Source organism: Ictalurus punctatus, chromosome 23 (assembly GCF_001660625.3).
Source record: "Ictalurus punctatus breed USDA103 chromosome 23, Coco_2.0, whole genome shotgun sequence".
NCBI classification, from domain to species: Eukaryota; Metazoa; Chordata; class Actinopteri; order Siluriformes; family Ictaluridae; genus Ictalurus; species Ictalurus punctatus.
The window spans coordinates 2,823,328-2,849,239 of record NC_030438.2 but is presented as its reverse complement, the minus strand read 5'-3'; the positions used below and the strand labels follow the sequence as shown (position 1 = coordinate 2,849,239).

Below are 25,912 nucleotides of genomic sequence, written 5' to 3'. Positions count from 1 at the left end.
GTTCAGACATTGTACAAGTAGGATGTGACACTTGGTCTATGTGGTATTTGTAGAGATCCCCCCCCCCCCAAGTTTGGATCCCTGGGAATAATTTTCATAGATTTTGTTATTTTATTTTCCCTCTCTGATTGGTTTAACCCACCTGATAGTTACAATGGCTTTTAGTGGCAGTTTTTAAATGCACTCCTGAGAACATGTTCATGGAATGATTTCATACTCGAATGACCACTCAGGTATACAATTATACATATGTGTGTAATTCAGGACATGTAACATAATCCTCCACTCCAGTCTGAATTGCGTTTGGGGATGGTACCAGCCCTTCAGTACTAACTAACCTTTGAAACACCCTAGAAAATGTCTAAATCCCTAGTATGCACAGTGCATGCAGAAGATAGCGATTTGAGACGCGCCCTTAGTTCTGATGGTTTTTTTTTTTTTTTTTTTTTTTTACGGAAGCTGAGTTAGCCATGTACAAAGATTAATTAATGTAAACGCATAAAAAACGAGCTCCGTGATAGTGTCTCGGAAACTACAAGTGTATATATATATATATATATAAAAAACCCTATTAGGTTCTAATCTGAGAGGGAAAACAGTGTTGTTTTTCGATACGATTATTTACACGCGGTGTGTTTAGCCATTAAACACGAGCCACATTCCTCGGTTAGCTGGAAAATAAACAAACGCAATGCTAACGGCTAATGGACTGTAGATAACGAGCAACGCGGTGCGAGGTGAGTCTTTTTTTTTATATAATATAATAAACACATTACCCAAGTTTATTTAAGTCATTAATTTTTATTTATTTTTTTTTGTTTACATATAATTATCTGCGAAAATAAATTGGTATTACTGTTTTAAAATGGCGCGAGACACTAAAAGAATTTAGTAGCGAACGCGGAAGGCTACTTACTGTAAAGCTAAGTGGCTAAGCTAACACCGATAGCCAATGTTGTGCTGATATAACGATAAGTACATTACGACAGAGTGACTGGCTAGTTACCGAATGCGCTAATGCTAACTACAAATGTATAACAAAGACTTACTGGTGAATTTTGTGTTTCCGTTTATAATCTTAACGTGTTTTAAGAGTATTTTAACTCCGCGTTCTATAAAGAAGATTAAGGAGCCTTAATGCCTCAAAATTTAATCCGTTTAATATTTTCCAAATTGGAAGTATCGTTTATAAACCACAAAAGTGTGTAGGTATTGTGTGACCTCGGTGATTTTGCGCCTAATACTAATAAGATTTTAATGATTTTCCTGCTCTAGTACACATTATTCAAGTTATCAGAGCATTAAGACACTTCTCAGGATGATAGTGTGTGTGTGTGTGTGTGTGTGGAGGGATGTAGAACCATGGTTTTTGAACGTGGGCTCTGGGGACTTCCATGGTGTCACGAAGCACATATGTGGTTTTGTGGGTGGAAAGTATAAAGTTCTGACAGTTACAATAAATAACTATAATGTTTCCAAATGTGCTTAATAAATCTGTACTGTATGATCATATGGGGCTTTTTAGTGGGAAACAAAATTACATTGTAACACATCCCTTGGCTTATTCGACCCCTAGGTTTATGGCCAGTGTGATAATCGAATGTGATAATGCAATACCTATATCGTGTCAAATTATATCGCAGTACACTTTTCCGAGATGTAACGTATCATTACTTTTACAAAATGGTGTTTCCATCCAGTGTTTTTTTTTATGTGACATCCCAAAAATTTGCATAAAAATACGTGAACGGAACCATGGGTCAGTCCTTCCAGGATTTTTGCGATCCCAGAAATGAACGCAAAATGAAGGAAACTCCGTAATATTCACAGGGACATGTCATTTTTCTAAATTACCGCAGAGTTTCTGCAGATTTAGTCCAAAACGTTCCATGTAACGTCGTCACAATACGCATTCAGCCAAAGCGCCTATCAGTTCATATAAGATGCTTATTTAACATTTATAGAAGGAGTCTCCAGTTTCAGCACTTTGAAAAGGCTTTGAAGTCTTCAGGACTTTACACTTTCTGTTTTTTGTTTTTTTTTTTGGGGGGGGGGGGGGGGGTTTAGCTGCATTTTCTTTTTGTCTTTTTTAATGTCAGAAGTGAAAGGGGGAGAAGAGAGGCTGTTGAGGGAACGACTTTTATATAACGTGATAACAGGAACTAACTTTTCTTGCAGACATTGCACAACATTAAATGTGAATATTTTTTAAAAAAAGCTTGTCATTTATTAATAAGTAAAAAATATTGTAAATATTGACAAACTGTTGAGGTATAAGAGGAATAAAACACATGCTGCTGTTGGAGAATATTCACCTTCAGGGTGGCATCAGTAACTCAGTTTTGTATGGGGTCACATCGCAAAACCCTGTGGTTGAATATTTTCCTGTAACACACGTGTACACACATACACACACATACACACACACACCACATAGTGCACTTTCTGCAGACTAGAAAGCTAATTGAGATTCAGTCACAGAAACAGCAGAACAACTTCACTAAGTCCCTGTAGGAAATAAACTTGCATGTAATAGTACTTCATTTGTTAGTCATTAAATTAAAATATGTGAAAATAAAATATCACAAATGGTTCCACAGTAACGGAGAAATCTTCATTGAACGTTTAACTAACAGTAAAATGTTTATTCTCCTCTGGTTTCAGTCAGACTGAAGATTATGAAGACTGATTCAGACTGAGAAGGTTAAAGTATGGAGCTGTACTGGTACATGTAAGTCAGAATTCTCATTGTTTTTTTAAATTAATTGTTTTTGTTTTTTACTTTTAAAATCCGAGGGAACCTACATGCACAATTGCTGTTTAATGAGGTTAACATTGGTCTTGTAGCCCAACTTTGAATGATTAGACCCCAACATCTACAACGTATACACGCCTCAGTCCCCCTTTAATGTAAAGTGAGTGGGTCTAGGGTTGCACGGTATACTGGTAGTACGGTAGTTTCCTGATAATAAAGCTTCAAAATACCGCCGATGCAACTTGTTTTTTTTTGTTTGTTTGTTTGTTTTTTAAACAGTAGTATAGTCAATACAGAAAGTAGTATTGTTTGTGTGGCAGTTAATACTATTTTCACTAAAACAACACATCACTGCTTTTGCAGAATTCATTTAACCTAAATTCTTTACTTTAATCTTTAAAGATTTCCTGTTTGCTACCAAGCAAGCTAATGTTATGCTAACTGCTGTGTCTAAATACTAAAAATAAGTGCTTGAATTTGGCTTTTTTAAATTTAAGTACTAGAAAACTTTAAAAATGTAGTTTTAATGGCCCTTGTTTCAGTCACTATTTCATAACGGTTCCATTTTCTGACAAAAGAAACAGAAAAATATGTAAATGAGAACAGCTTTATAGGGAATCTGGCTGTATTAAAATACTGTATGTGAGAGAGTAGGACACTAGGCAGAATGCAAATACAATGCGATGATGTAATGAATGTTGATTTAGTGCATGACATCATCTAGCGATGTTTTGCAACTTTCTATTGAAAGTTGTTGACAGTAGTGCTCCTGTTGCTCACCTGGAGTATATTGACGTTATGGTGAAGATGAAGCAATGCCTGGGAAATGCAAATTTAGTCCAGCATGGCTGGAAAAGGTGCCATTATAAAAATTGGTAGTATTATTTATTTTGGTTTTGTTTATTATTGTGGAATTTAAAAGAAGAAATAAAGAATATGTTTGAATAACATCTCTTGTATAGTCCTTGAAAACAAAAACATAGTGCTTGAAAAGTCCTTGGAAGTCCTGGAATTTCATTATGAAGCATCTGTATGAAACCTGTAAAATTAGCCGTGTTTGATCTCAAGCGAGCTGATTTCCCAATTTTAGGTTTTTTTTAAAGTTCTTTTCCTAATTGAGTTATTTATTGTGTTCAATCTTGGTTCTCTGTATGATTTAATTGCTCTTGGGAACAATAGAAGAAAATGGAGCACATTGAGTTAGTTGCTAGTATTAGTTATTCATTCTCATTAATAAAGTATTGATTTATTAATTGTTTATCTATGAGAGTAGAGTATTTTTGTGAAGAAAAGATAAAAAGTTTAAACAATAAATACAATCTCTCACACGCATACAAACTCACTCACACATATAGATGGGTAACAATTTGAAAAAGAACCGGTGGAGTTTTTATTGTTCAGCTCAACTTGTCCACTGATGAAACATATTTATTCTGTTGGATGGGGATCTCTTCCAGGAGACTCCAAACCCCCCACCCCCCAAATATCCACATGGCACGAGGGATAACTGAATATGCTGATGTTCATGAAAAGTATGTAAATCATATGATCAGGTCACCAGATCTCAGCCTAATTGAACATCAAGGAAAGATTTTTCTACCAGCCTGTTAGACAGCATTCTTCACCACCATCATTAGAACAGCAGCTGAGGAAATATCTTTGGGAAGAATCATTCCAGTACCATTCCAAAGGCACATTGGAGCTGTTCTGGCAGCTCGTGGTGGTCCAACACCTTACTTACTTAATTAAATTCATACCTGCAAACTAGTTGCTTTTCGGCATTTTGAATCAAAATATGTCATTTACGTGAATCGTGTAGATCCAAAGAGGTTTTTTTGGGGGTGGGGGGGTAAAACTGTAAGAACATTAAGGGCCTGTTCTTTTATTCGTTATATTAAATGTAGACGCGCTCATGCTGTGTGACGCGCTCGTTTTTCGAGATGGAAAGTCCCAACTTTTCAGAATTCCAAAAGCGTACCGCAGGTCATGTGACTAGAACCAACCAATCAGCTTCACCCTTTCTCTTTGTCCACTCTGAAATCTGAATTTCGAATCTCGCGGAGCGGTTTGATTAGTTGGTGAAATTCTGTGTTTGGGGTGCGCCCAAACACAACGTTTTTTGTCTCCCTTCTCCATAAATAAACCTAGTAGCAGAGTTTCTGCAAGGGATTTATGGCGCTGTAAATCCATCCTGTGTGTGTGTATATATATCACGTAATTAGCTGCTGCTGCAGGTGTCGTGTGCCACCTTCAAATTGTCAACAAATCTCATTATCGATTATTTGGTCTGCGCACGGCACGGGGTACATTTACTCACCACATTACTTCTGTTCCGAAAACATGCGTCGGAGAGTAGATACTAAAGTTGTGTCCCAAATTACGTACTATACACTTACACCATGCACTCTGTATTCTACCGTCTAGTGTATGAATTGTAGAAGGGTTAGTATCATCTCAAATGAAACACTAGTGGGATTTTTTTACTAACCGGAAGTATAAGCTGTTTCCCAGTCAGTGGCAGATGAAGTCATACGCGTGTAATGTGATGCCACTAGCTTTAGCAGATACCCAGAGTCAACGAAAATAAATTTCTTGTTTACTGTTTGTCAACGTTACCTTTTATTCCCAACATGACCTCAGTCACCATCAGACAGAGGCGTAATCATTCAGTGGTTGAGGAAGAAAGTGTGCGACCTTCAAGTCCTCTAAGGCAGTGGTGCATTTTATATTAAACACTGCGGAGTAGATTAAACCTTACGAAGCGGAGCTTGTGTAGCACGGAAACACGACAGTGATGCACGGGCACAAATTTATGTCTGTATTCAAAATGCTCCACTGTTCAAGGGGCTGGGGAAACTGGTGCGAGTGGGTTAAAAGCTTTAGTTGAATTATAGTTTGTTACGCTTGCAGTATATATTATGTTTATTATTATAACAGAAGTGATCTGTTAGTAACAAGACTTCGTTGCTCCTCACTCGCGGTGCATAAGCTGTGATAAACAGTGGGAGCGCGAGTAAGATCTGTAATGTCTAATTAAAATACTATGATCAAAAGTAAAACAATATGCCTAAAGGCAGTGAGTAACAGAATCTCAAGGTGCAGTGAAAGTGAGTTTTTATTATTAATTTAGGACTGTAGTTTAATTCAGTGATTTTTTTGCATCCATTAAAATAATGCATATAAACTATTTTTTATATATATAATTATATAAAATACTTATATAATTTATATAATTAGATACTTGTGTTTATATAATATATTAGTTTAATATTATATATAAGTATTTATGATTTATTTTTTTTATTGATGCATGAAAAGCACGGAATTAATCTACAGTCCTAAATGAACAATATATATTCTGGTGTGTGTCTGTGTGTATTGGGTTCTTTTCAGTCTTATACAGTATCTCACAAAAGTGAGTACACCCCTCAAATTTTTGTAAATATTTGATGATATCTTTTCATGTGACAACACTGAAGAAATGACACTTTGCTACAATGTAAAGTAGTGAGTGTACAGCTTGTGTAACAGTGTAAATTTGCTGCCCCCTCAAAATAACTCAACACACAGCCATTAATGTCTAAACCGCTGGCAACAAAAGTGAGTACACCCCTAAGTGAAAATGTCCAAATTGGGCCCAATTAGCCATTTTCCCTCCCCGGTGTCATGTGACTTGTTAGTGTTACAAAGTCTCAGGTGTGAATGGGGAGCAGGTGTGTTAAGTTGCAGCCTTAATGCAAATATTTTTAATACTTTACACTAGGTTTCTTGGCGCTTTAAAGCTATTAATTTGATTATAGCAATGTTTGTTCGTTATCTCTTTGACTAAATATTGGCTGAGTAGCTAGTAGTAACATTAATGTAACTATAAATGGGTAAATCATACAAGAAGAAGTAAATGGAAAAAAGTTAACGTTGATATTTTGCTGTGATATAAGAGGAAAAAAATCACTCTGGCATGTGCTGTTATTGTAAAATCAACAGTAACTCTGCTTTGTGTTGGGCCGCATCACACCACCCTGTCTTTTGATTGTTACAGTTATTTAATAACCTGAGATGATTTGCTTTGAATGAAGTGTTATCAACATGTCTGTATTCATCTTTGCAGAGTTGTCATAATATTTATTATGATAAAGATCTTCTTCTACGTTTGCTGGTACCGTTCAAGACAGAGGCAGCTGGCCGCATATCTCAGTAATCCACGCAACGCCCAGATCGTTATTGTGGGAGGAAGAGCATACCTGCACCAGATGTGCGAGAACCAAAACGTAAGTATGCGTCATCAATTAATTCATTAAACATGTTTAAAGATGGTAAATTTTCCACTCACAATATTCATTTATCCTATTCTGTTATTTAATCTTCATTAAGGGAAGCTAAAATAGTGAGTGTTGAATGGCAAAGTTTGCATGCTGTCAGGGACGATGGACTGCTATAGAAGAGAAGACACAGGATGTAAATAATCCAGAATACCATAGATTAGAACTGGCCAATATGACAAAAATATCATATCTCACGATACTTGAGGACATTTCTACGATACACGCTATGCATCACGGTATATAATGTAGCTAGCAATCTGTCTGCAAAAGAGTAGTAAAATAAGACTTTGATGATACTGTAATGCCTACAAAGATAAAGAAGATTAAGTGTTTTTTTTTCATTTATTTATTTGTTTTTTTATAATTACATCATAGCCGTTCATTTACAGCACCCATTCAGTAACATTTAATTTGTAATTATTAAAAAATATTAGAGATGCACCGATGCTAAATTTCTTAGCCAATGCAGATAATCGATTATTCAGAGTGATATCGGCCGATACCGACAGTTCTGCCTTTTATGCTTTCTTATAAGTTAATAATAACTAATTTAAAAGAATTCTGAAGGAAATAAAAACTTTATTCCCTCCATTTCAACAAGTTGTTTCACAGTAACTGGTCTCAACAGAAAACACATCACTCTAATTAACATTAACACATGAACTCGATTCTGAAGATTAAAGTAAGATTTCTTAACTTATTGAATGTTATTAATTCATATTAACATGGACTGAATTAAAAAAAAAAACTCCTGCTAGTCTCACATTCACTCACCACAAACAAAAGCATTTCTGCTTCATCATTAACATCAAACTGGTAATATATAATATAAACTTTTTTATATATTAACATGAATTGGATATAAAACATACTACTCTACAACTTAGGGATGTCATGAGAACCGATACTTCGGTACCAAGTCGGTACCAACATTCTTAAGCGTGACGGTGCTTGTTTTTCTGCAGTAGCGTGGGTATTGATTGTAATAAAGGTATAGAGGTTGCAATTCTTCCGGACCTGATGGGGGCAGCCTTTATCGGCCGATACATCGGTGCATCTCTAAAAAAAAATATATATATATATATATATATCACCATACTGACATTATCTCAGAAAAGTGTATTGCGTAATCATTTATGACGATATCGATATTTATATCGATATATTGACCAGCGCTACCATATAGCACTTTTAGTTAAATTTATACTTAATATTTATAGTCCATGTTTAGCGATACAAAGCTTGTTCCATCTGTGGTCTCTGAACGATTTCTCTGTATTCTGTTCTTCCTCAAAATGTCCACAGCAACATATGTTTTCCATTTTTTATTATTAGCAAAATCGAAGCAGCTGGACTACATAGAGTTTTATCATCTGTTACTCTCTTTTATACATGTCTTAAATGACACGATGTTTGTACTGATCTACTGTGACTAACTATTATACAGGAACCTTTATGTACCCAAAAATTTATATCAGCATCGACTCTGACTTTATAACGTTCAGTAAATTGTACGCTTGATATAACTGTGTGTAAGATGAACAGATTTATGATATATAAGTGTAGTTGTTAATAAAATTATCACCCCAACCCCCCCCGGTTTTATAGACGTCAATCTGGCCAAATTGGTACGGCGTTCAGGACGATGGCTCCGTAGGCGAACCGTCTGTTTCTCTTCCTCCATCTTCATCCCTGTCTCAACTGGACTTACCCCCTCCATACGAGGCTGTTTCTGGAGGTAAGGCCTACAAGCATGGTTTCCTGTGGTTACATTGTGTTCCTAAGGTCTACAGTTATCGTACACTCATTTAACCAGCTTCACTTCATGAAGTTTAAGATGACTATAACAGATTTGTCCAAGATGAGATGGTGAGCGGAAGTGGCTTTAAAAATAGTAGCAGGACACTTCCTTGGACTGTGCACATTAACAATTGACTTGCGTAAGCTGTGGTGTGATTTAAAGTGATTTGCTGATGGTCAGTCACCAGTTGTATTGTGTTTGTGGGATTTAGGAAGGACTGTGTTCCGCTAATATTTTGGTTAGCTGACAGTTCTTTTGTTTTTTTTTTGACACAGACTGCTTTTTAGACGTGCAGTTGCTGATCATATGTGAGCTTCACCGAGTATTCACTTATATCAGACAATGAATGCTCGGATAAAACATTTTAGTTTGAAAATTGTAACAAATTTTTTAATAAACAAGCTTTCTGAGAGGTTTATAATTTCTCATAAAAATTGGATTAGCATGACTCCAGCAGGGCATTTACATTCTATCTGTTGAATTCGATGAGTCAAATTCGTTACATTTAAGTAAATTCATTTAGCTTAACTATGAGATTCATTCATTCTCCTATACAGATTTTTTTTTTTTTTTTGCTGATATTATGACCTGGACAAAGCAAAGGAGCAGCCATGGTTAATCCAAACCTATTTTCCTGGTTGTTTCTCCTTGTCCTTCCCACTTACATTTACCTAAATAAAAGCAAACTATGGAAGCTTTGTTTTTCTTTTGTTTTTTGTTTGTTTGGTTGCTTTTTTTTAGGGGGGGAAACTCACCTGAACTTGTGAACAAGACTTTTGAACTTATATACGTACACTTTAGTAGGAACACCCTTACACCTGCTCATTTATACAGTTATCCAATCAGCCAAGTATGTGGCAGCAGCGCAGTGCATACAATTATGCAGATACAGGTCAAGAGCTTCAGTTACTGTTCACATCAAACATCAGAATGATGTGTGGCTAACTATGGCATGGTATTTGGTGCCAGATGGGCTGGTTTGAGTATTTCATAAACTGCTGATCTCCTGGGAATTTCACACACAACAGTATCTAGAGTTTACATAAAATGGTGCAAAAAACAAAACAAAACCATCCTGTGTGCAGAGAATCTGCAGGCTGAAACACCCTGTTGATGAGTGAGATCAGTGGAGAATGACCAGTCTGATCTGAGCTGACAGGAAGACTATATTAAATCAAACAATCACTCTTTACAACTGTGTTGCACAGAAAAGCATCTCAGAATGCACAGCACATCAAACCTTGACATGGATTGGCTACTACAGCAGAAGACCATATCAAGTTCTATGCCTGCCAAGAACACGAATCCGCAGCTATCTTGGGTACAGACTCGTCCAAACTGGACAGTTATCAACCAGCCCATCTGGCACCGACAACTATGCCACAGTTAAAGTCACAGAGATCACACTTTTCCCACATTATGATGTTTGATTATGAACATTAACTGAAGTTCTTGACCTGTATCTGCATGATTTTATGCATTGTGCTGCTACCATATGATTTGCTGATTGGATCACTGCATAAATCAGCAATTGTACAGGGTTTCCTATTAAAGGAGACAGTGCATGTATGGTGAGTGAGAGAGAGTTTGTTCATTTAGAAAGGCACTCGGGCCTAATTCAGGGTCTTTCAGTGTTTCTCTGCTCTAAACAGTATTATCTGCACAGCATTTTTGTTATCAGTTAGTCAAGTTTTTCGGTGTGTACATTTATTTGGTGTATACAAAGCTTTTAAAAAGTTCCATGAAATGGTAAACTGAGCAATGTGAGTTTACACAAGGACCAGAAGATTAGGTGACATTGTGAAGATCGGGCAGGTATTAGCCAGAGTTTCAACATTAGCATGAGTCATAGTGACAGTGTACAGTACACATGTTGCTTCATATATACAGATAGCAGCTCAACAGGCAGGAGTGGTGTTTTGGAAACTGTCATAACTGCGTGAAAGGATCTTTATCACTTTACATGTTTCAATGTTAAACACAACAAGATGCTAAAACAGCATTCTCTTGAGCAGAGTTCTTTTGCACCAGTACGGACTTATTCAGAATAGCATCAGCTAAACATATTAAACATGAATAGAGTAAATAGTGTGTATAATGAATGGACAGTTACCTCACCAGTGACTGATTAAAATGCATTTCTATTAACATATCTACCAAATTGTTTGTTGTTGTTGTTGTTGTTGTTGTTGTTGTTTTTATTATAAACCTGAACAAGTTCTTTACTCCAGTGGGCAGCTCTTATTTTGGATTTCACAACCCTGTCCCTCTGGATTTTACAACTGTCTCCATTACTTTTTGTAGGGGACACGGTACTGTCAAGACATCATGGCATAAACATGTTACATTTCTATCTCTGCTGCCACTCTTGGCTCATTCATAACTTTAGCATGACCAGCCTCTGTCAAAGACTCAGAAGATCATATTGTTGCTGGTGACCAATTAATCAACCGATTAATAACCAATTAAAAGTTATACTGATTAAAAACATAACACTCAACATATCGCTGAACTTTATTACAAAAATAAACAAAAAACGGTACTGACTGTACCATTTATTTTAATTAAATAAATATTAATATATATGAACTATTAATAAATATTATGCTTGCTGCGATAGACTGTGTTCCCGGTGATTGGGCCGCACCCCGATTACATCACTTGCCCACCGCGGCACCGCCCCCACCGTCGTTTTGCCTTTTTAGAGTAATAAAAATTATTTAGTTCAGTTAGAGAGCGGATGCTACAATTAAAAAGTGAACACCACGTCTGCTCAGTTCAGCATGAGCCAAATGAGTCTGAGACGCAGCGCAGATCAGCAGGAGTCGGATTTCGTTTAGCACGAGTGAGACTGAGGCGAGCTGACTGACACGACGATGACGGAAGATTTGGTTTCAAAAGTTCTATGTTTAATATAAGCGAGGTTGTAATTGTTGTGGTTTTCATTAAGACTAATAATGAACCCACCATTCAAGCAGTTGCTGCCCTGAATTACCGCAAATTCGAAAGTGAAAGTGAAATGCACAAGCGAAGGGGTGAAGCCCCCCCCCCCCCCCCCCCCCCATTACTGGTGTTGTCACACGTCGATTAACCGGTGGGAAAATTTCCTCACAGTCACACTGCCTAATAAATATTAAAGAAAATAAAGATAAACACCCAAACTGAACCAAAAAGTGACACTCCAAATAACAAATAAAAATAGACATCCAAAATGAATTTAAAAAAAAAAAAAACATTTCAAATAACACAACAAAATTTCAGTGATGGTTTTTATTTTGCCTCTACAGGCCACTCTCATACTGTAAAATGACAGTGGACCTTTCTCTGTCACTCCTGCAATGGACGCAGGATATTTTGCAACTTATTTTGCGATATTATAATGTTATTTTGCAGATAACCGATAGTTCTAGCAATGGGTAATGCCTTCTGATTAATACCATGTTACCATGAAGCAATGATATATTTTGATTAGTTTATCACATTGTAAAGAAAGTCAATCTAGCACTAATAAATGACATAAAAACAGTATCCTCACAAGGTCGCCATTTGCTTTGAGAACCTCCTTCACCATCTACACACAGTAGAGTCATAAACAGACAACTGCAGGCAAGGTGAGAAGATGAGTGTGTAACGGTAGCATTAGCTTTAGCAGAGAGCGTTTCAGCTTGTTTCTGTGTGCCAGGGAAATGGTTTTCTTCTTCACACCACTCTTTCACAATTGCAGTATTTAATTTATTGCATAATGCACTCAGATATTTGGAGTGTGCATTTTCTCCAGTATGACAGTGTTGCCCTTTCTCTCTTCTTGCTTTAGCCGATGACCTGAAGCCTCCTCCGTACAGCGAGTTTGCTCAGAACGACGACACAGACACGTCTCAGAGCATCACAATCCCAGAGGGCAACAATTCGAGCATCAGCGATGACCCGCCTCCATACACTCCCACTGCCAATCAGCACACCAGCATTCAGTGCCAAGCCGAGCCTGAGGGGAGATCCAGCTAGTCTCTTCCAATGTCATTTCTCAATTTTGTTCACAGCAAGGGCTGTACTTCTCCATGCAGTTGCTCAGCGTTTAGTTAGGGACTCTATTTTTGTGTGTCAGTTTTACTCTTGATAAAGGTGCGTAAGTGGATTCTAGACATCCTAAAAGATTTGGGGAATTTGGTTGTTAAAAAAAGAAAGTGGCTTAATAATTTTCTCTTCTAGAAAGATGAGATGGTGAGCTGCTTTGGTATTAATGGGTGCTTTAAGCTCACTCATGCCTTATTTTGAGTTTCTCTTGTATAACCAGCATCATGATGATAACACACTTGTGTACCACGTTTTCTAGATATGTCGCACCGGATACAAATATGAATTCTTTCTGCTTAGAGCACACATTCATATATACATTGCTTTGTTGTGTAAGTCACTGTAATGTGTCCATCCTCTTATTTCACATACCGTATGTTCTGCTCGTAAAACAGCATTTAAGCACACCTAAAGCCTTGTTTTTGCTACTGAAAATGTCGTTACACATTTTCTTTTACTTTTAGACTGAAACCTCTCTATTTACTTGATAAGGAGCTTTTGTTGGTGTGAACACGGCTGCTCTGATACTCATTTCTGCCAGCAGTTATCTGTCTATCACTAGTGGAAGTGTCAAGGTAATAGAAGTGTGCGCTCCAGTAACTGTCCTGTAACAAATGACAGAACGCCTACCCTAAAACAAACTCATCACTGTATAGTTTATAGCATCTGCATCTTATAGTCCGGAAAATATGGATATACACAAAAAAAAAAAACACACCACCGAATTGTTCTTATCCTATATGCATTTCAACTTTCTGACATTTATAGATCTAATGACTGATTTAGTGCAGGGGTGGACAAATTAAGAATTCATTAGCTAGACCTCCTTGCACGTGGAAGCTGCAGTTTGTTGACCAGATTCATAATTAGGTTGCCCAGGAACTTAATCTTAAACTTAAACTCCTAAGTAATGTAGGTAGGTAACACAATTTTACTTAATTATGGATAGCTAGTTAAGCTCATTAGTACAGCATAAGGGAAATAAAACAAGTGTCCAGGGAGTCCTTAATCTCATATAATAACGTTTTAATGTATCAAAAGTCACAAAGTTGTTGTTGAACATCCCAGCTATGATTGCAGTATAAATAGTTTAATTTCGTTAATAATGCCATTTGCATATGGTTCTTGCATAAGAATTATACGACAGCTTTGCACTGGAGCTTGTATCGATTCGTTTTCATTAGCGTTTCCGCTTACTGCACATATTGAAAAAAAATTTTATTATTTATTTATTTTAAAAAAATTAATACATATTGTCTTCTGTAATCAGCCTAGTAAACAAAAGAATCTTAGTAGTAATAGTGTAGCAGGAAGCGGGATTCGGAAGCATGTGCTATAGTTACAGCATCTTAGTGTGTCTTATCAGTGCATTACTTTTAAACATGCCATACTTCAGTAGTTAGTAAAGAGTATGGTTTGTTTTTCTTTCTCTGGTTGAAGGTTGAACCTACCTCTTGGACCACCAGGCAACTATGAATAAAAAAAATTAAAATAATAATAATAATATCCTGTGCACGAAATCTGCTAGTCCTGGACACCTGGGTTCCTGATTTGTCCACCCCTGTTGTGTATTCACCATGAATTAATTATGCATAAGCATGCAGGTTGACCAGTGCCCTGTAAGAAGCAGAAGATTTTTCATATGTAGACGTGTTGAGAAACATTTGTTCTTGTCTCTATAAATGCCCAAAGGGAGAGGATTCTGTGCAGAGGTTTAACCTCGTGTTTATGCATAACCTCGCTTTGTATGTGATGACAATTTCTAAAACTATCCCTAAGCACTTTTTATGTCTTGTAATTGCCTTACTTTTGTCTGTGTGTACTGTAAGTAGACATGTGCCGATAATCGGGTGTACAGTATAGCTCAATATTCAATTCAGTAGTGTTATCTTGGACACTTAAAGATATCAGAACCATCCTTGCATTGCATTCATGAGGAATTAAGTTGGTCTCATTCAGAAGGCTGGGTCTTTTCCCCTGCAGCCCTCATATAATGAATGAGACGTGTTTCCTTTTCGGTTAAATGCTGCTATGCTTGTGAGAACAGGTCCAGATAAACATTTTATTTTCTTAACTTGATATCAAGATGTAACCGTGATAAATGTTACTCACTGTGATATGACAATGTAATATCGGCACACGCCTATTTGTAAGCGGCGAATATAATTAACGATTATCGGAGTCCACGCGGCAATGATGATGTGTGTAAATGCAGAGAGTATGCCCGCCGTACTCTTTGGCCTATCAGGTGACCGTAATGACTTTATACATTTACGCCACACAGTAATGAACTCGACTTCTTTGTGATTTCTTTCAGTATGTGTGTGATAGTAGATGTTCATATAAATCTTTTGTGTTTTGAAGAATGTATGACTGTACAGTTGTCAAATGTATCAGGTTAACATACGCTTACTGGCCAATTTATTAGACGCACCTACCTTATTGGTGGCTCTACCATTGCTACACAAAATACCATGTCAGTGTCACTACAGAACTGAGAACAAACCACCACCCAAATAATATCTGTTTAGCAGTGATCTTATGATGGTCCCTTTCCACTAATCGTTAAAGCTAACATTGTACAGAGCAACAGAGGGGGTACAATCAGTATTTAAACACCTGTAAAGTGGCCTGTATGGTTGGTGAATCTGTTAAAATGGTCAATAAGTAGCTACCATGTAATAGACTGGCAACTTAATGTAATGGGATCAATACTTTTTTATTATTAAAGCATCTTGGTAAAACACATAGATCTAGTGTATTTAGTCTTTATGAAGGTTCTCTGTCAAATACTTTATTCTGGTATCAACATGGGCATGAAAATCAGTAAAATATATCACAATCAGGCATGTACCAATAATTTTTTATACAATATGTCATCATAAAGCATATACTATACGTAAAGGTTACATAAAAATAAGTATTAAGTTCTAGATATACACTATTCAGCCATAACTTTAAAACCACCTGCCTAATATCGTGTAGGTCCCCTTTGTGTCACCTAAATAGCTCTGACCGATCGAGGCATGGAGTCCTCAAGACCGCTGAAGGTGTGCTGTGGTATCTGGCACCAAGACATTAGCAGCTGATCCTTTTAAGTCCTGTAAATTGTGAGGTGGGGCCTCCATGGATCGTTTTTTGTCCAGCACATCCCACAGATGAGATCGGATTGAGATCTGGGGAATTCGGAGGCCGAGTCAACACCCTGAACTTTTTGTCATGTTCCTCAAACCATTCCTGAACAGATTTTGCAGGGCACATTATCCTACTGAAAGAGACCACTGCCATTAGGGAATACCGTTGGCATAAAGGGGTTTACTTTGTCTGCAACAATGTTTAGGTGGGTGGTGTGTGTCAAAGTAACATCTATATGAATGCCAGGGCCCAAGCTTTCCCACTAGAACATTGCCCAGAGCATCACACCGCCTGCCTCTGTCGGCTTGCCTTCTTCTAGTGACTTCTCTTCCCCAAGTGAGCAATGCACATGCACCTGGCCATCCACATGACGTAAAAGAAAACATGATTCATCAGACCAGGCCACCTTCTTCTATTGCTCCATAATCCAGTTCTGATTATCACATGCCCATTGTCGACGCTTTTGGAAAGGGGCTAGCATGGGCACTCTGACTGGTCTGTGGGTACGCAGCCACGTTCTGACACCTTTCTATAATAGCCAGCATTAACTTTTTCAGCAATTTGTGCTACAGTAGCTCTTCTGTGCAATCAGACTTTGCTGCCCACATGCATCAGTGAGCCTTGTGCGTCCATGACCCTGTTGCCTGTTCACCGGTTGTCCTTTCTTGGAGCACTTTTGCTACGTACTAATAGCTGCATACCAGGAACGACCCAAAGATCTACCGTTTAAGCGATGCTCTGATCCAGTCGTCTAGCCATTAAAAGCTGGCCCTTATTGAAGTGGCTCAGATCTGTACACTTGCCCATTTTTTCAGCTTCCAACACATCAATTTGGAGAACTAACTGTTCACTCACTGCCTATCCCACAGGTGCCATTGTAACGAGACAATCTGTGTCATTCACTTCACCTGTCAGTGGTTTTAATGTTATGGCTGATCGGTGTAAACGCTGATGTCAATATAAAAGATGTTCCATTTGTTTGGGAAGATTTCACACCATTAGCTATCATTGTGATGGTAAAGGAGCTTCCTAAAGTTCTCAGGAACTTATTAAACAGCATCAAAATGGAATGAAATATCTCTCTCTCTCTCTCTCTCTCTCTCTCTCTCTCTCTCTCTCTCTCTCTATATATATATATATATATATATATATATATATATATATATATATATATATATATATATATATATATATATATATATATATATATATATATATATAGAGAGAGAGAGAGAGAGAGAGAGAGAGAGAGAGAGAGAGAGAGAGAGATGTATATAGATGGATAGATAGATAGATAGATGTCCAGTCTGTCCCCTGCCTTGTGCCCAAAGTTCCCTGGGATAGGCTCCAGGCTCCCCCACAAAACATATGTAGGATAAGTGGTATGGAAAATGTTAGTATGTTTATGATTATGGATACACACTTACACATCATCTTCATATATTTATAAGTACAAAGTTTATTAAATACCAAAAACAATAGTCTGAGTACATTTTCCTGCTCACTGTATATGGTAAAATTAGCAGTGGATCTGGATATAAGCTGGATGTACCTGTTGCTGCTGAGTGTATAATATAAGAGAGATGTGAATAAACACACAAACTAGTTAAAAAGAAGTCCTGTCTTTATTCGTGTACATGTATTCATGTATTCAAGAATTTGGAATTTAAAAGGTAATTATCATGTATATCTCACTGTAGCCACTAGAGAGCAATGAAATACCATTTTTTAAGACAACCCCAGCTTGTCCCTACAGCGTTAATCACAACCTGCAGTGTTTCATTGCCTTGGACTTTATGCATGGCATTGCAGATATCCCACTCTCCTCAAAGTTGAATATCTTATATATATATATATATATATATATATATATATATATATATATATATGTACAGTATCTCACAAAAGTGAGTACACCCCTCATGTTTTTGTAAATATTTAATTATATATTTTAATGTGACAACACTGAAGAAATGACACTTTGCTACAATGTAAAGTAGTGAGTGTACAGCTTGTATAACAGTGTCAAAATATGTGGGGCATCCTCAAACGGAAGGTGGAGGAGCACAAGGTCTCTAACATTCACCAGCTCCGTGATGTGGTCATGGAGGAGTGGAAGAGGACTCCAGTGGCAACCTGTGAAGCTCTGGTGAACTCCGTGCCCAAGAGGGTTAAGGCAGTGCTGGAAAATAATGGTGGCCAAACAAAATATTGACACTTTGGGCCCAATTTGGACATTTTCACTTAGGGGTGTACTCACTTTTGTTGCCAGCGGTTTAGACATTAATGGCTGTGTGTTGAGTTATTTTGAGGGGGCAGCAAATTTACACTGTTACACAAGCTGTACACTCACTACTTTACATTGTAGCAAAGTGTCATTTCTTCAGTGTTGTCACATGAAAAGATATAATCAAATATTTACAAACATGTGAGGGGTGTACTCACTTTTGTGAGATACTGTATATATATGAATATGATCTTACTTTAATCTGTTATACTTTCTACAGCAATAGCTCATTAATATATTTTTTTTAAATAATGTGTTGTTATTTAGGAACAACGTCTAATTGTAGATATGGTTGGGATGGTTTATTAGAGAATGGGGCATGGTGGCTTAGTGGGTAGCACGTTTGCCCTGCACGTTTGGGGTTCAAATCCAACCTCTGCCCTGTGTGCATAGCACCTGCATGTTCTCCCCATGCTTCAGGGTATTCCAGTTTCCTCCCCTACTCCAAAGAGTGTAGGCTGTTGGCATTTCCAAATTGTCTGTGGTGTGTGCAATTGTTATGATGGGTTGAGATGTTGTGCTTTCTGGACCACAGCAAGATACAGTTTGTTGTTATTTTGTTTTTGTTTTTTTGTTTTTTTTTTGTCTAAGCAAACTTAAATAAAGAAAGAAAAGGGATGATGAAACATCTGTTTATAATTGCTATAATATAAGTGAACACAGAATTTTACTTGTTTTGTGGGTGTTCCACAACGTTAAATGTAACTATGAATGGATTTTTTTTTTAAAAAAGCGTCATTCTGTAATGAATAAAAATGGTTAGTGTTGGCAAATTTCTCTTGTATAAGAGGAATAAAAGGATGTTCTGTTAAATGCAAGTAATCAACTTTGGGGTAGTAGCAGTAACTCCACTGTATGTTAGCCCACTCCATCACTGATAAATTTCCTATAACATCACACCCCAAAGTTTGAACTGATCCTGATGAATGAAGGGGCCAAGATACTGCAAGCTTCCGGTGGTGGAGATGACAATAAATTAAAATAAAAACCAGCATTGAGTGTCTTAGTAAGGTTTTAGGCATCCAAACAGGTGGTGTTTACCTGAGGTGATATTTGGATTATGGTGGTGGAGATAACACATCACTATGAAATCTCCCGTAGGTGTTCAATTGGGTTGAGATCGGTTGAGTGTGAAAGCCATAGTATATGATTTACATAATTTTCATCCTCACCAAACTTTTCAGTGAGCCCACGTGCCCTGTGGCAGAATCATCCTAAAAGAAAATGGAAATGTAAACTTTTAAACTTTTTTTTTAGAATAAAACAATAAAGGGACAAGTGGACCAAATCATCCCAGCAAAATGCCCCTCATTGCATAACAGAACCACCATTTAATTTGTTCCTCATCTGTATATACCGTATTATTTAATTATTTCGTGTTTGAACTGCAGGTGAAGGTGACAATGTTTAATGATGGCATTTGATATGGATTGAAGATTGTGAAGTGTTGAAAATCTGAGATTGGATTGCCCCTTCATCGCTCTACTGTGTGTATCTGATAACTATCAGAAGACTCAAAACGAGCAGCCATATCGTGTAATCCAAAGCTATGGTGACAGCCAAATTACAGCTTCATTTGATAAGATCTTATATCTGATTCAGTCCTCAGGTTTCTCTTATCTCGGGTCACTAATGAAGGAACAGAGTAACAAATGTCCCTTACACACGGGGACCATACGCACGGCAATTAGTGAACATATAAAAGCTGCTTTGATTTATTATTACTGCCATTAGCGAGGACAGATGTGTTTATAAAGAAAAGCTCACTAGGTTTTAATTATTGCTCTTTTTTGCTGTCGGCAGTTGAAACAAATCTCTGTTTAAAATAAAGAAAAGAAAATTAAATCTATTTTTGAGTCTTTGTGTCTCTGCTACCAGTGGTGGAGGAATTACATCAGTTCCTTTGGGGAATTATGACCATTAATACACTTAAAGGACAGTGACAGAGCTTTTCCTTTGGGGGAGCGATATCAAAGTATTGGCTTACAGCTTTGGGAAAAGTGTTACACCTTAGTCGGATCAAACTGAAGGTCAGACACTTGGACCAAATTTTCAGCTAATGCTGAAACCTTTATTTTTCATATATGTATTTGTTGTGCTTGTGAGCAGATTTGCTAAACCCCTCTTAATTAAAAAAAAACAAAACAAAACTATTTTTTACGCATTTTGATGTGTAATTTTTCATTATTTATAACCTATAAATTATTAACTTATAACTCTCGTATGGATCTGGAAGAGAAGCTGGAGACGAGCGCTGCCCTATCTCTTGCTCTATCTCGCTGCTCTAAGAGATTGCACAAAGATCGGACACGTGCATCTGTCCTGTGCTAGATACTAAACTGTCAGGCTCCAGACCACTAGCTAGAGAACTAAAGACATTCAGCCCAAAGACAAAATGCCTGTTCAGATAATGGGAAAAGCTGACAGTAGACAGTGACGGAATTATGTACAGGACAACCAAAGCCCACAAACAGTTGGTCCTATCAGAACAGTACAAAGGAAAAGTACTGGAAGAGTTGCACAATAACATGGGACACCAAGGTGCTGACCGCACAGTATCTCTAGTATGTGAACGCTTCTTTTGGACCTATATGCAATCTGACGTTGAGCACTATGTGACAAAAGCTTGCACCTGTCTCAAGCAGAAAAAGCCATGCCATGAAATGAGAGCTACCTTGAAAAATATTGTGACAACACAGCCATTTGAACTTGTATGTATTGATTTCCTCCATCTCGACTGATGCAAAGGTGGATACGAGTACATCCTTGTCATTGTTGACCATTTCACCTGTTTTGTTCAAGCATATCACATCAAAGTCAGGGAAAACTGCTGCAAACCTCATCTTCAATGACTTTGCTCTCAAGTTTGGGTTTCCCTCCCGTATTCATCATGACCAAGGAGGAGAGTTTGAAAATCAGTTGTTCACTCATTTAAAGAAACTCAGTGGCATGGCCACTAGAACACCATCCACGATGAAATTGCATGCGCTCAAGTGGGAACTTTTTGTCTCGTGCTGTGAGGAACATCAGCTAGACCCAGCAAACTGCTCAATAGCTACAGTCCTGTAGTTCTTACAAGGACGTTTCTTAGCTGGTTGGCTCCTCCTACAATCAGAGTCTACGTGGCCGCCATTTTGGCCAGCCATGCCCCTATTGATGGAGTGTCTTGCAGTGACCCTCAGACTCAGATCCTTTGGAACAGGCTGTACCCTCGGTATGATGGAGTGGGTATTCTCATTCCCACAGCGTTCAGCTAACACAATGTGGAGTTCCCTTTGAAAGGGAATGTCTGGGTTACACATGTAACCCTGTTCCCTGAGAAGGGAACGAGATGTTGCATAGCTTTGTCATACCGGGGTAGGCCTGTGAATTGTATCTTCGCTTCAGATATTATTTTAATGTTTTGGAGCTGTTTCTCTGCCAGAAGACATGGACATTTTGTTAGGATACATGGCATCATGGACTCAACAGATGTTACAGAGCTTTGTAATGGTCAGAAATAAAGAAAGTCTTCAGTACAGAGGACTTTTTGTTTTGTAGTTTTTCAGTAATGTGACAAGTCTCACTTATTAACTCCAGTAAAGAGAAAAATGGTAAGACTGGTGAGGGTATGGCTGATTACATTGACTATAACTGGAATTAATGTATTTCAAGGATGTTCCATGACATTAAGCATACAAACACACATGCATAAATGTATGCATGGATAAAATACTATTTAACATGTTGTTTATTTCTTTAAAAAAATTTAATGCTTGGGTTGGAAAATTGTTGTACAATAGGAATAAACCATTTTGGGATGTGATGTTATAGGAAAATGATAAACTTCAGGAGGGAAAGAGTAACTCCGCTTCACTTCATGTGTTATAAATTACATTTTGAAATATTTCAGCTTAGTGTATACAGTTTAATGTTTAGTAATGTTCCACATTTAGTAGCTAACTCCCAGTTTGCTAATCCCATAAGGCCTGATTACAGGAGGTGATAGAAGAGTGAAGGTTGCAGAATGACATGTAAGTTACACGCTTTGAACCACAGTTCTCACATCCAGCAAATAGTGACATTGTACAAAGACTCAGTGTCATGGACTTAAACACTGGGAAAGTGGAGGAGTTATAACAAGTGAGTGTGAAAGGTCAGAATGTCCCAGCTGATGTCAATTTGTAAACTACATAACTCTTGTGTGTGTGTGTGTGTGTGTGTGTGTGTGTGTGAGAGAGAGAGAGAGAGAGAGTAAGTGCGTGAATGCGTGTCTTCATGCATGTGTGTTTGCAAAGGGTAAGACTTTTGCTAGGGCAAGAGACTTGCTAAAGCAATCCTTTCTGTAAAAGTTAATTTTGCTGTTTAAGTTTTCTACAAGGAGAGTTTTTGACATTGTTTCCTTCACAAAAGCTGAGAAAAAAGGGGGGAAAGTGTCTCCCTTCTCCAGTGCCTGAATTTTTTTGGATTAATTTCTGGTCTTTGTGTGGTTTTTGACATGTCATTGGAAATTGCATCTAATACCATTCAAAACAAGCTGCTAGACTTGTTTGCTGAATTACTGCATGTTGGCAACTATCAAAAATCTATTATGGGGTTACTCTAAAAAATTCACTCGATAGTATCCTATAACACAAGTCAAGTGTAATAGCCTGTGGACTTAAGTTTGTTTGATGCCTATCCAATCAAAACCACCCAGAACTACAAGAACAGCCTCATTGTGCTGGGCGATTTTCACCTAAGTATGATAAAGAGCTTGTGGTTGTGAGGTGGGGCCTCCATGACCTGGGCATGTTTGTCCAACATATCCTATGGATGCTCAATCGGACTGAGATCTGGGGAATTTGGAGGCCAAGTTAACACCTTGAACTCTTTGTCATGTTCCTCAAACCATTCCTTAATTAGTTTTGCAGTGTGGCAGGGTGCATTATCCTCTTGAAAGAAGCCACTGCCATTAGGGAATACCGTTGCCATAAAGGGGTGTACTTGGTCTGCAACAATGTTTAGGTACATTGCCCAGAGGATCACACTTCCTTCACCAGCTTGCCTTCTTCCCATAGTGCATCCTGGTGCCATCTCTTCCCCACCTTCTTCCTTCGCTCCCTGGTCCCGTTCTGATGCTCACATGCCCATTGTGGGCCCTTCAGCTCACATACCCAATGCAGGTGCTGCTGACATGGGTCAGAATGGGCACTTTGACCAGTCTGCAGCTACACAGCCCCATATGCAGCAAGCTGTGATGCACTGTGTGTTCTGATACCTTTATTCCATAGCCAGCATTAACTTTTTCAGTAATTTGTGCTACAGAAGCTCTTCTGTGGGGTCGGACCAGATGGGCTAGCCTTTGTTCCCCATGTGCACCAATGAGCCTTGGGCGCCCATGACCTTGTCGCTGGTTCATCGGTTGTCCTTCCTTGGACCAATTTTCGTCGGTACTAACAACTGCATAGTGGGAACACCCCACAAGACTTGCCGTTTTGGAGATGTTCTGACCCAGTCGTCCAGTCATCACAGTTTGGCCCTTGTCAAAGTTGCTCAGATCCTTATACTTGCCCATTTTTCCTGCTTCCAACACATCAACTTTGAGAACTGCAAGTTCACTTGCTGCTTAATATACCCCACCCCTTAACAGGTGCCACTGTAACAAGATAATCAGTTTTATTCACTTCACCTGTCAGTGGTTTTAATGTTATTGATGATCAGGGTATATCAGTTCGATATGTAATACAAATAACCATGAATAAGATCCATTTCATCTATAATTTCAAGCTATTTGCCTGGTGATGTTTACTTTTACTGTTTCATTTCCATGCATGTTCTGCAAAGCTGGTTTTAAAGTCTTGAATTATCATCATTGAACCTATTATATTCATTGTTCATATGAATCATAGTATTTACTACAACTCTTAGTACAATTAATCAATTTTGAGCATGGTTAATATATGATTATTCATTCCGCTTCAATATTTCACTTTGATTTGGTGATGTATGATAATGTTACTACCACAAAGCTCCATTTCTGCCTACCTTACAACACTATTTATAATATACCTAAATATAATATCTATCTATCTATCTATCTATCTATCTATCTATCACTATCAGCAGTGACATCATGACAGCAGTACAACACATAAAATTATACAGATATAGGTCAAGAGCTTCAGTTACTGTTCACATCAAACATCAGATTAGGGAAAATGTGATCTCAGTGACTTTGATCAAGGCATGCTTGTTGGTACCAGAAGGACTGGTTTGAGTATTTCAGAAACTTCTGATCTCCTGAGATTTTCTACAATTTCTAGAGTTTACACAGAATGGTGAGAAGAAAATTAAAAAAAAATGTGCAGTTAATAATAGCAGTAGTTCTGCTGGCAGAAACAACTTGTTGATGAGAGAGGTCAGAGGAAAATGACCAGATTGGTTCGAGCTGACAGTAACTCAAATAACCATTCTTTGTCACCATGGTGAGCAGAAAAGCATCACACAACACATCGAACCTTGAGGCAGATGGGCCACAAGCATGTGGGTTCTACTTCTGTCAGCCAAAAACAAGAATCTGGAGCAACACCACAATTGTACAGAGCTGCTGACACATGACTGGCACTGGGCTTGGGTTAATTCCTAAAATTATAGGGAATTCATATTTTGACTTGGCTCAGATGTGTCCTTGTTCATTTGTAAATCAGGATCAAGAAGCACGGTTAGCAAGAAACTGTCAGTGGAAAAGAGATCTCAAAGCTTCTCATAGGACTTCATTATAATTGCATGAGTGCTATGCGTTGTTACTTATTGAGACAGGATATACAATACATGACTTCTTTGGCACTAGGAAAAATGTAGTGGACAGACAGAATACGTGGTGATTGGATGAATGGGTGGTCTTCTAGTCTTCTTCAGTTCTTTGGTACAAGTCCCCAGCAATCAGGTAGAATTACGCACTGAAATAATGGTGAGACTTGAGCATAAACTGGCATAAACTGGAATATTCATGCAGGACCATTCTCAACAACAGAATGTGAGTTGCAGATGCAGAAGCTCCAAGCCAATTAAGATCACCAGGATGAATCAGGAAGGTCTGGATGGTGCGGTGTGCCACAGCAGAATAAGGTTGTCAGGATGAGATGCCAGCAGCATATTAGGTAGCAAGAGTGCACATAAGCTTCTCTGATATCTTAAGCAATCGTGCATTCCAGAGGCATCGGCAAGGCCTTAAGGCCTTGAAGCCAAAAGACAGCCTTCTGAACTGTTCTCCAACAGTCCATTCTTACATTTACATTTACATTTATTCACTTAGCAGACGCTTTTATCCAAAGCGCCTTACAAATGAGAAAGATACAAGCAAAAGCATTTCTTCAAGCATGTTTTGTAAGTAACCCTTGCTGCAGAACCAAAAGTCCAGGTGGTAGAGTGAGACCTGATCCAGCAATTCCTACCTGCGTGTAGTTGAAACAGAAGTCCAGGGGATGGTGACAATTCAGTGTGTTTCAGACTGGATAAGTGTGTAGTTATGTGAGTTGTACCATGTTGTAGAGCATCTTGTTGGTTAGAGTTAGGGTAGG

The 25,912-nt window shown here is 38.0% G+C and overlaps 1 protein-coding gene across 2 annotated transcripts; it reads left to right on the top strand.

Annotated features, from left to right (window-relative positions):
• Nucleotides 1–428: 428 nt before the first annotated feature.
• Nucleotides 429–15,699, top strand: si:dkey-118j18.2 (uncharacterized). Of its 2 annotated transcripts, none has more exons than XM_017453653.3 (5): nt 429–737; nt 2,665–2,731; nt 6,864–7,023; nt 8,686–8,815; nt 12,693–15,699. In XM_017453653.3, exons 2-5 carry the CDS (start codon nt 2,712–2,714, stop codon nt 12,878–12,880), a joined length of 498 nt encoding a protein of 165 aa, XP_017309142.1. In that variant the 5' UTR covers nt 429–737; nt 2,665–2,711; the 3' UTR covers nt 12,881–15,699. The 2 variants fall into 2 exon arrangements, with proteins under 2 accessions (XP_017309142.1, XP_017309143.1); XM_017453654.3 differs by having other exon boundaries at nt 451–737; nt 2,669–2,731.
• Nucleotides 15,700–25,912: the final 10,213 nt, after the last annotated feature.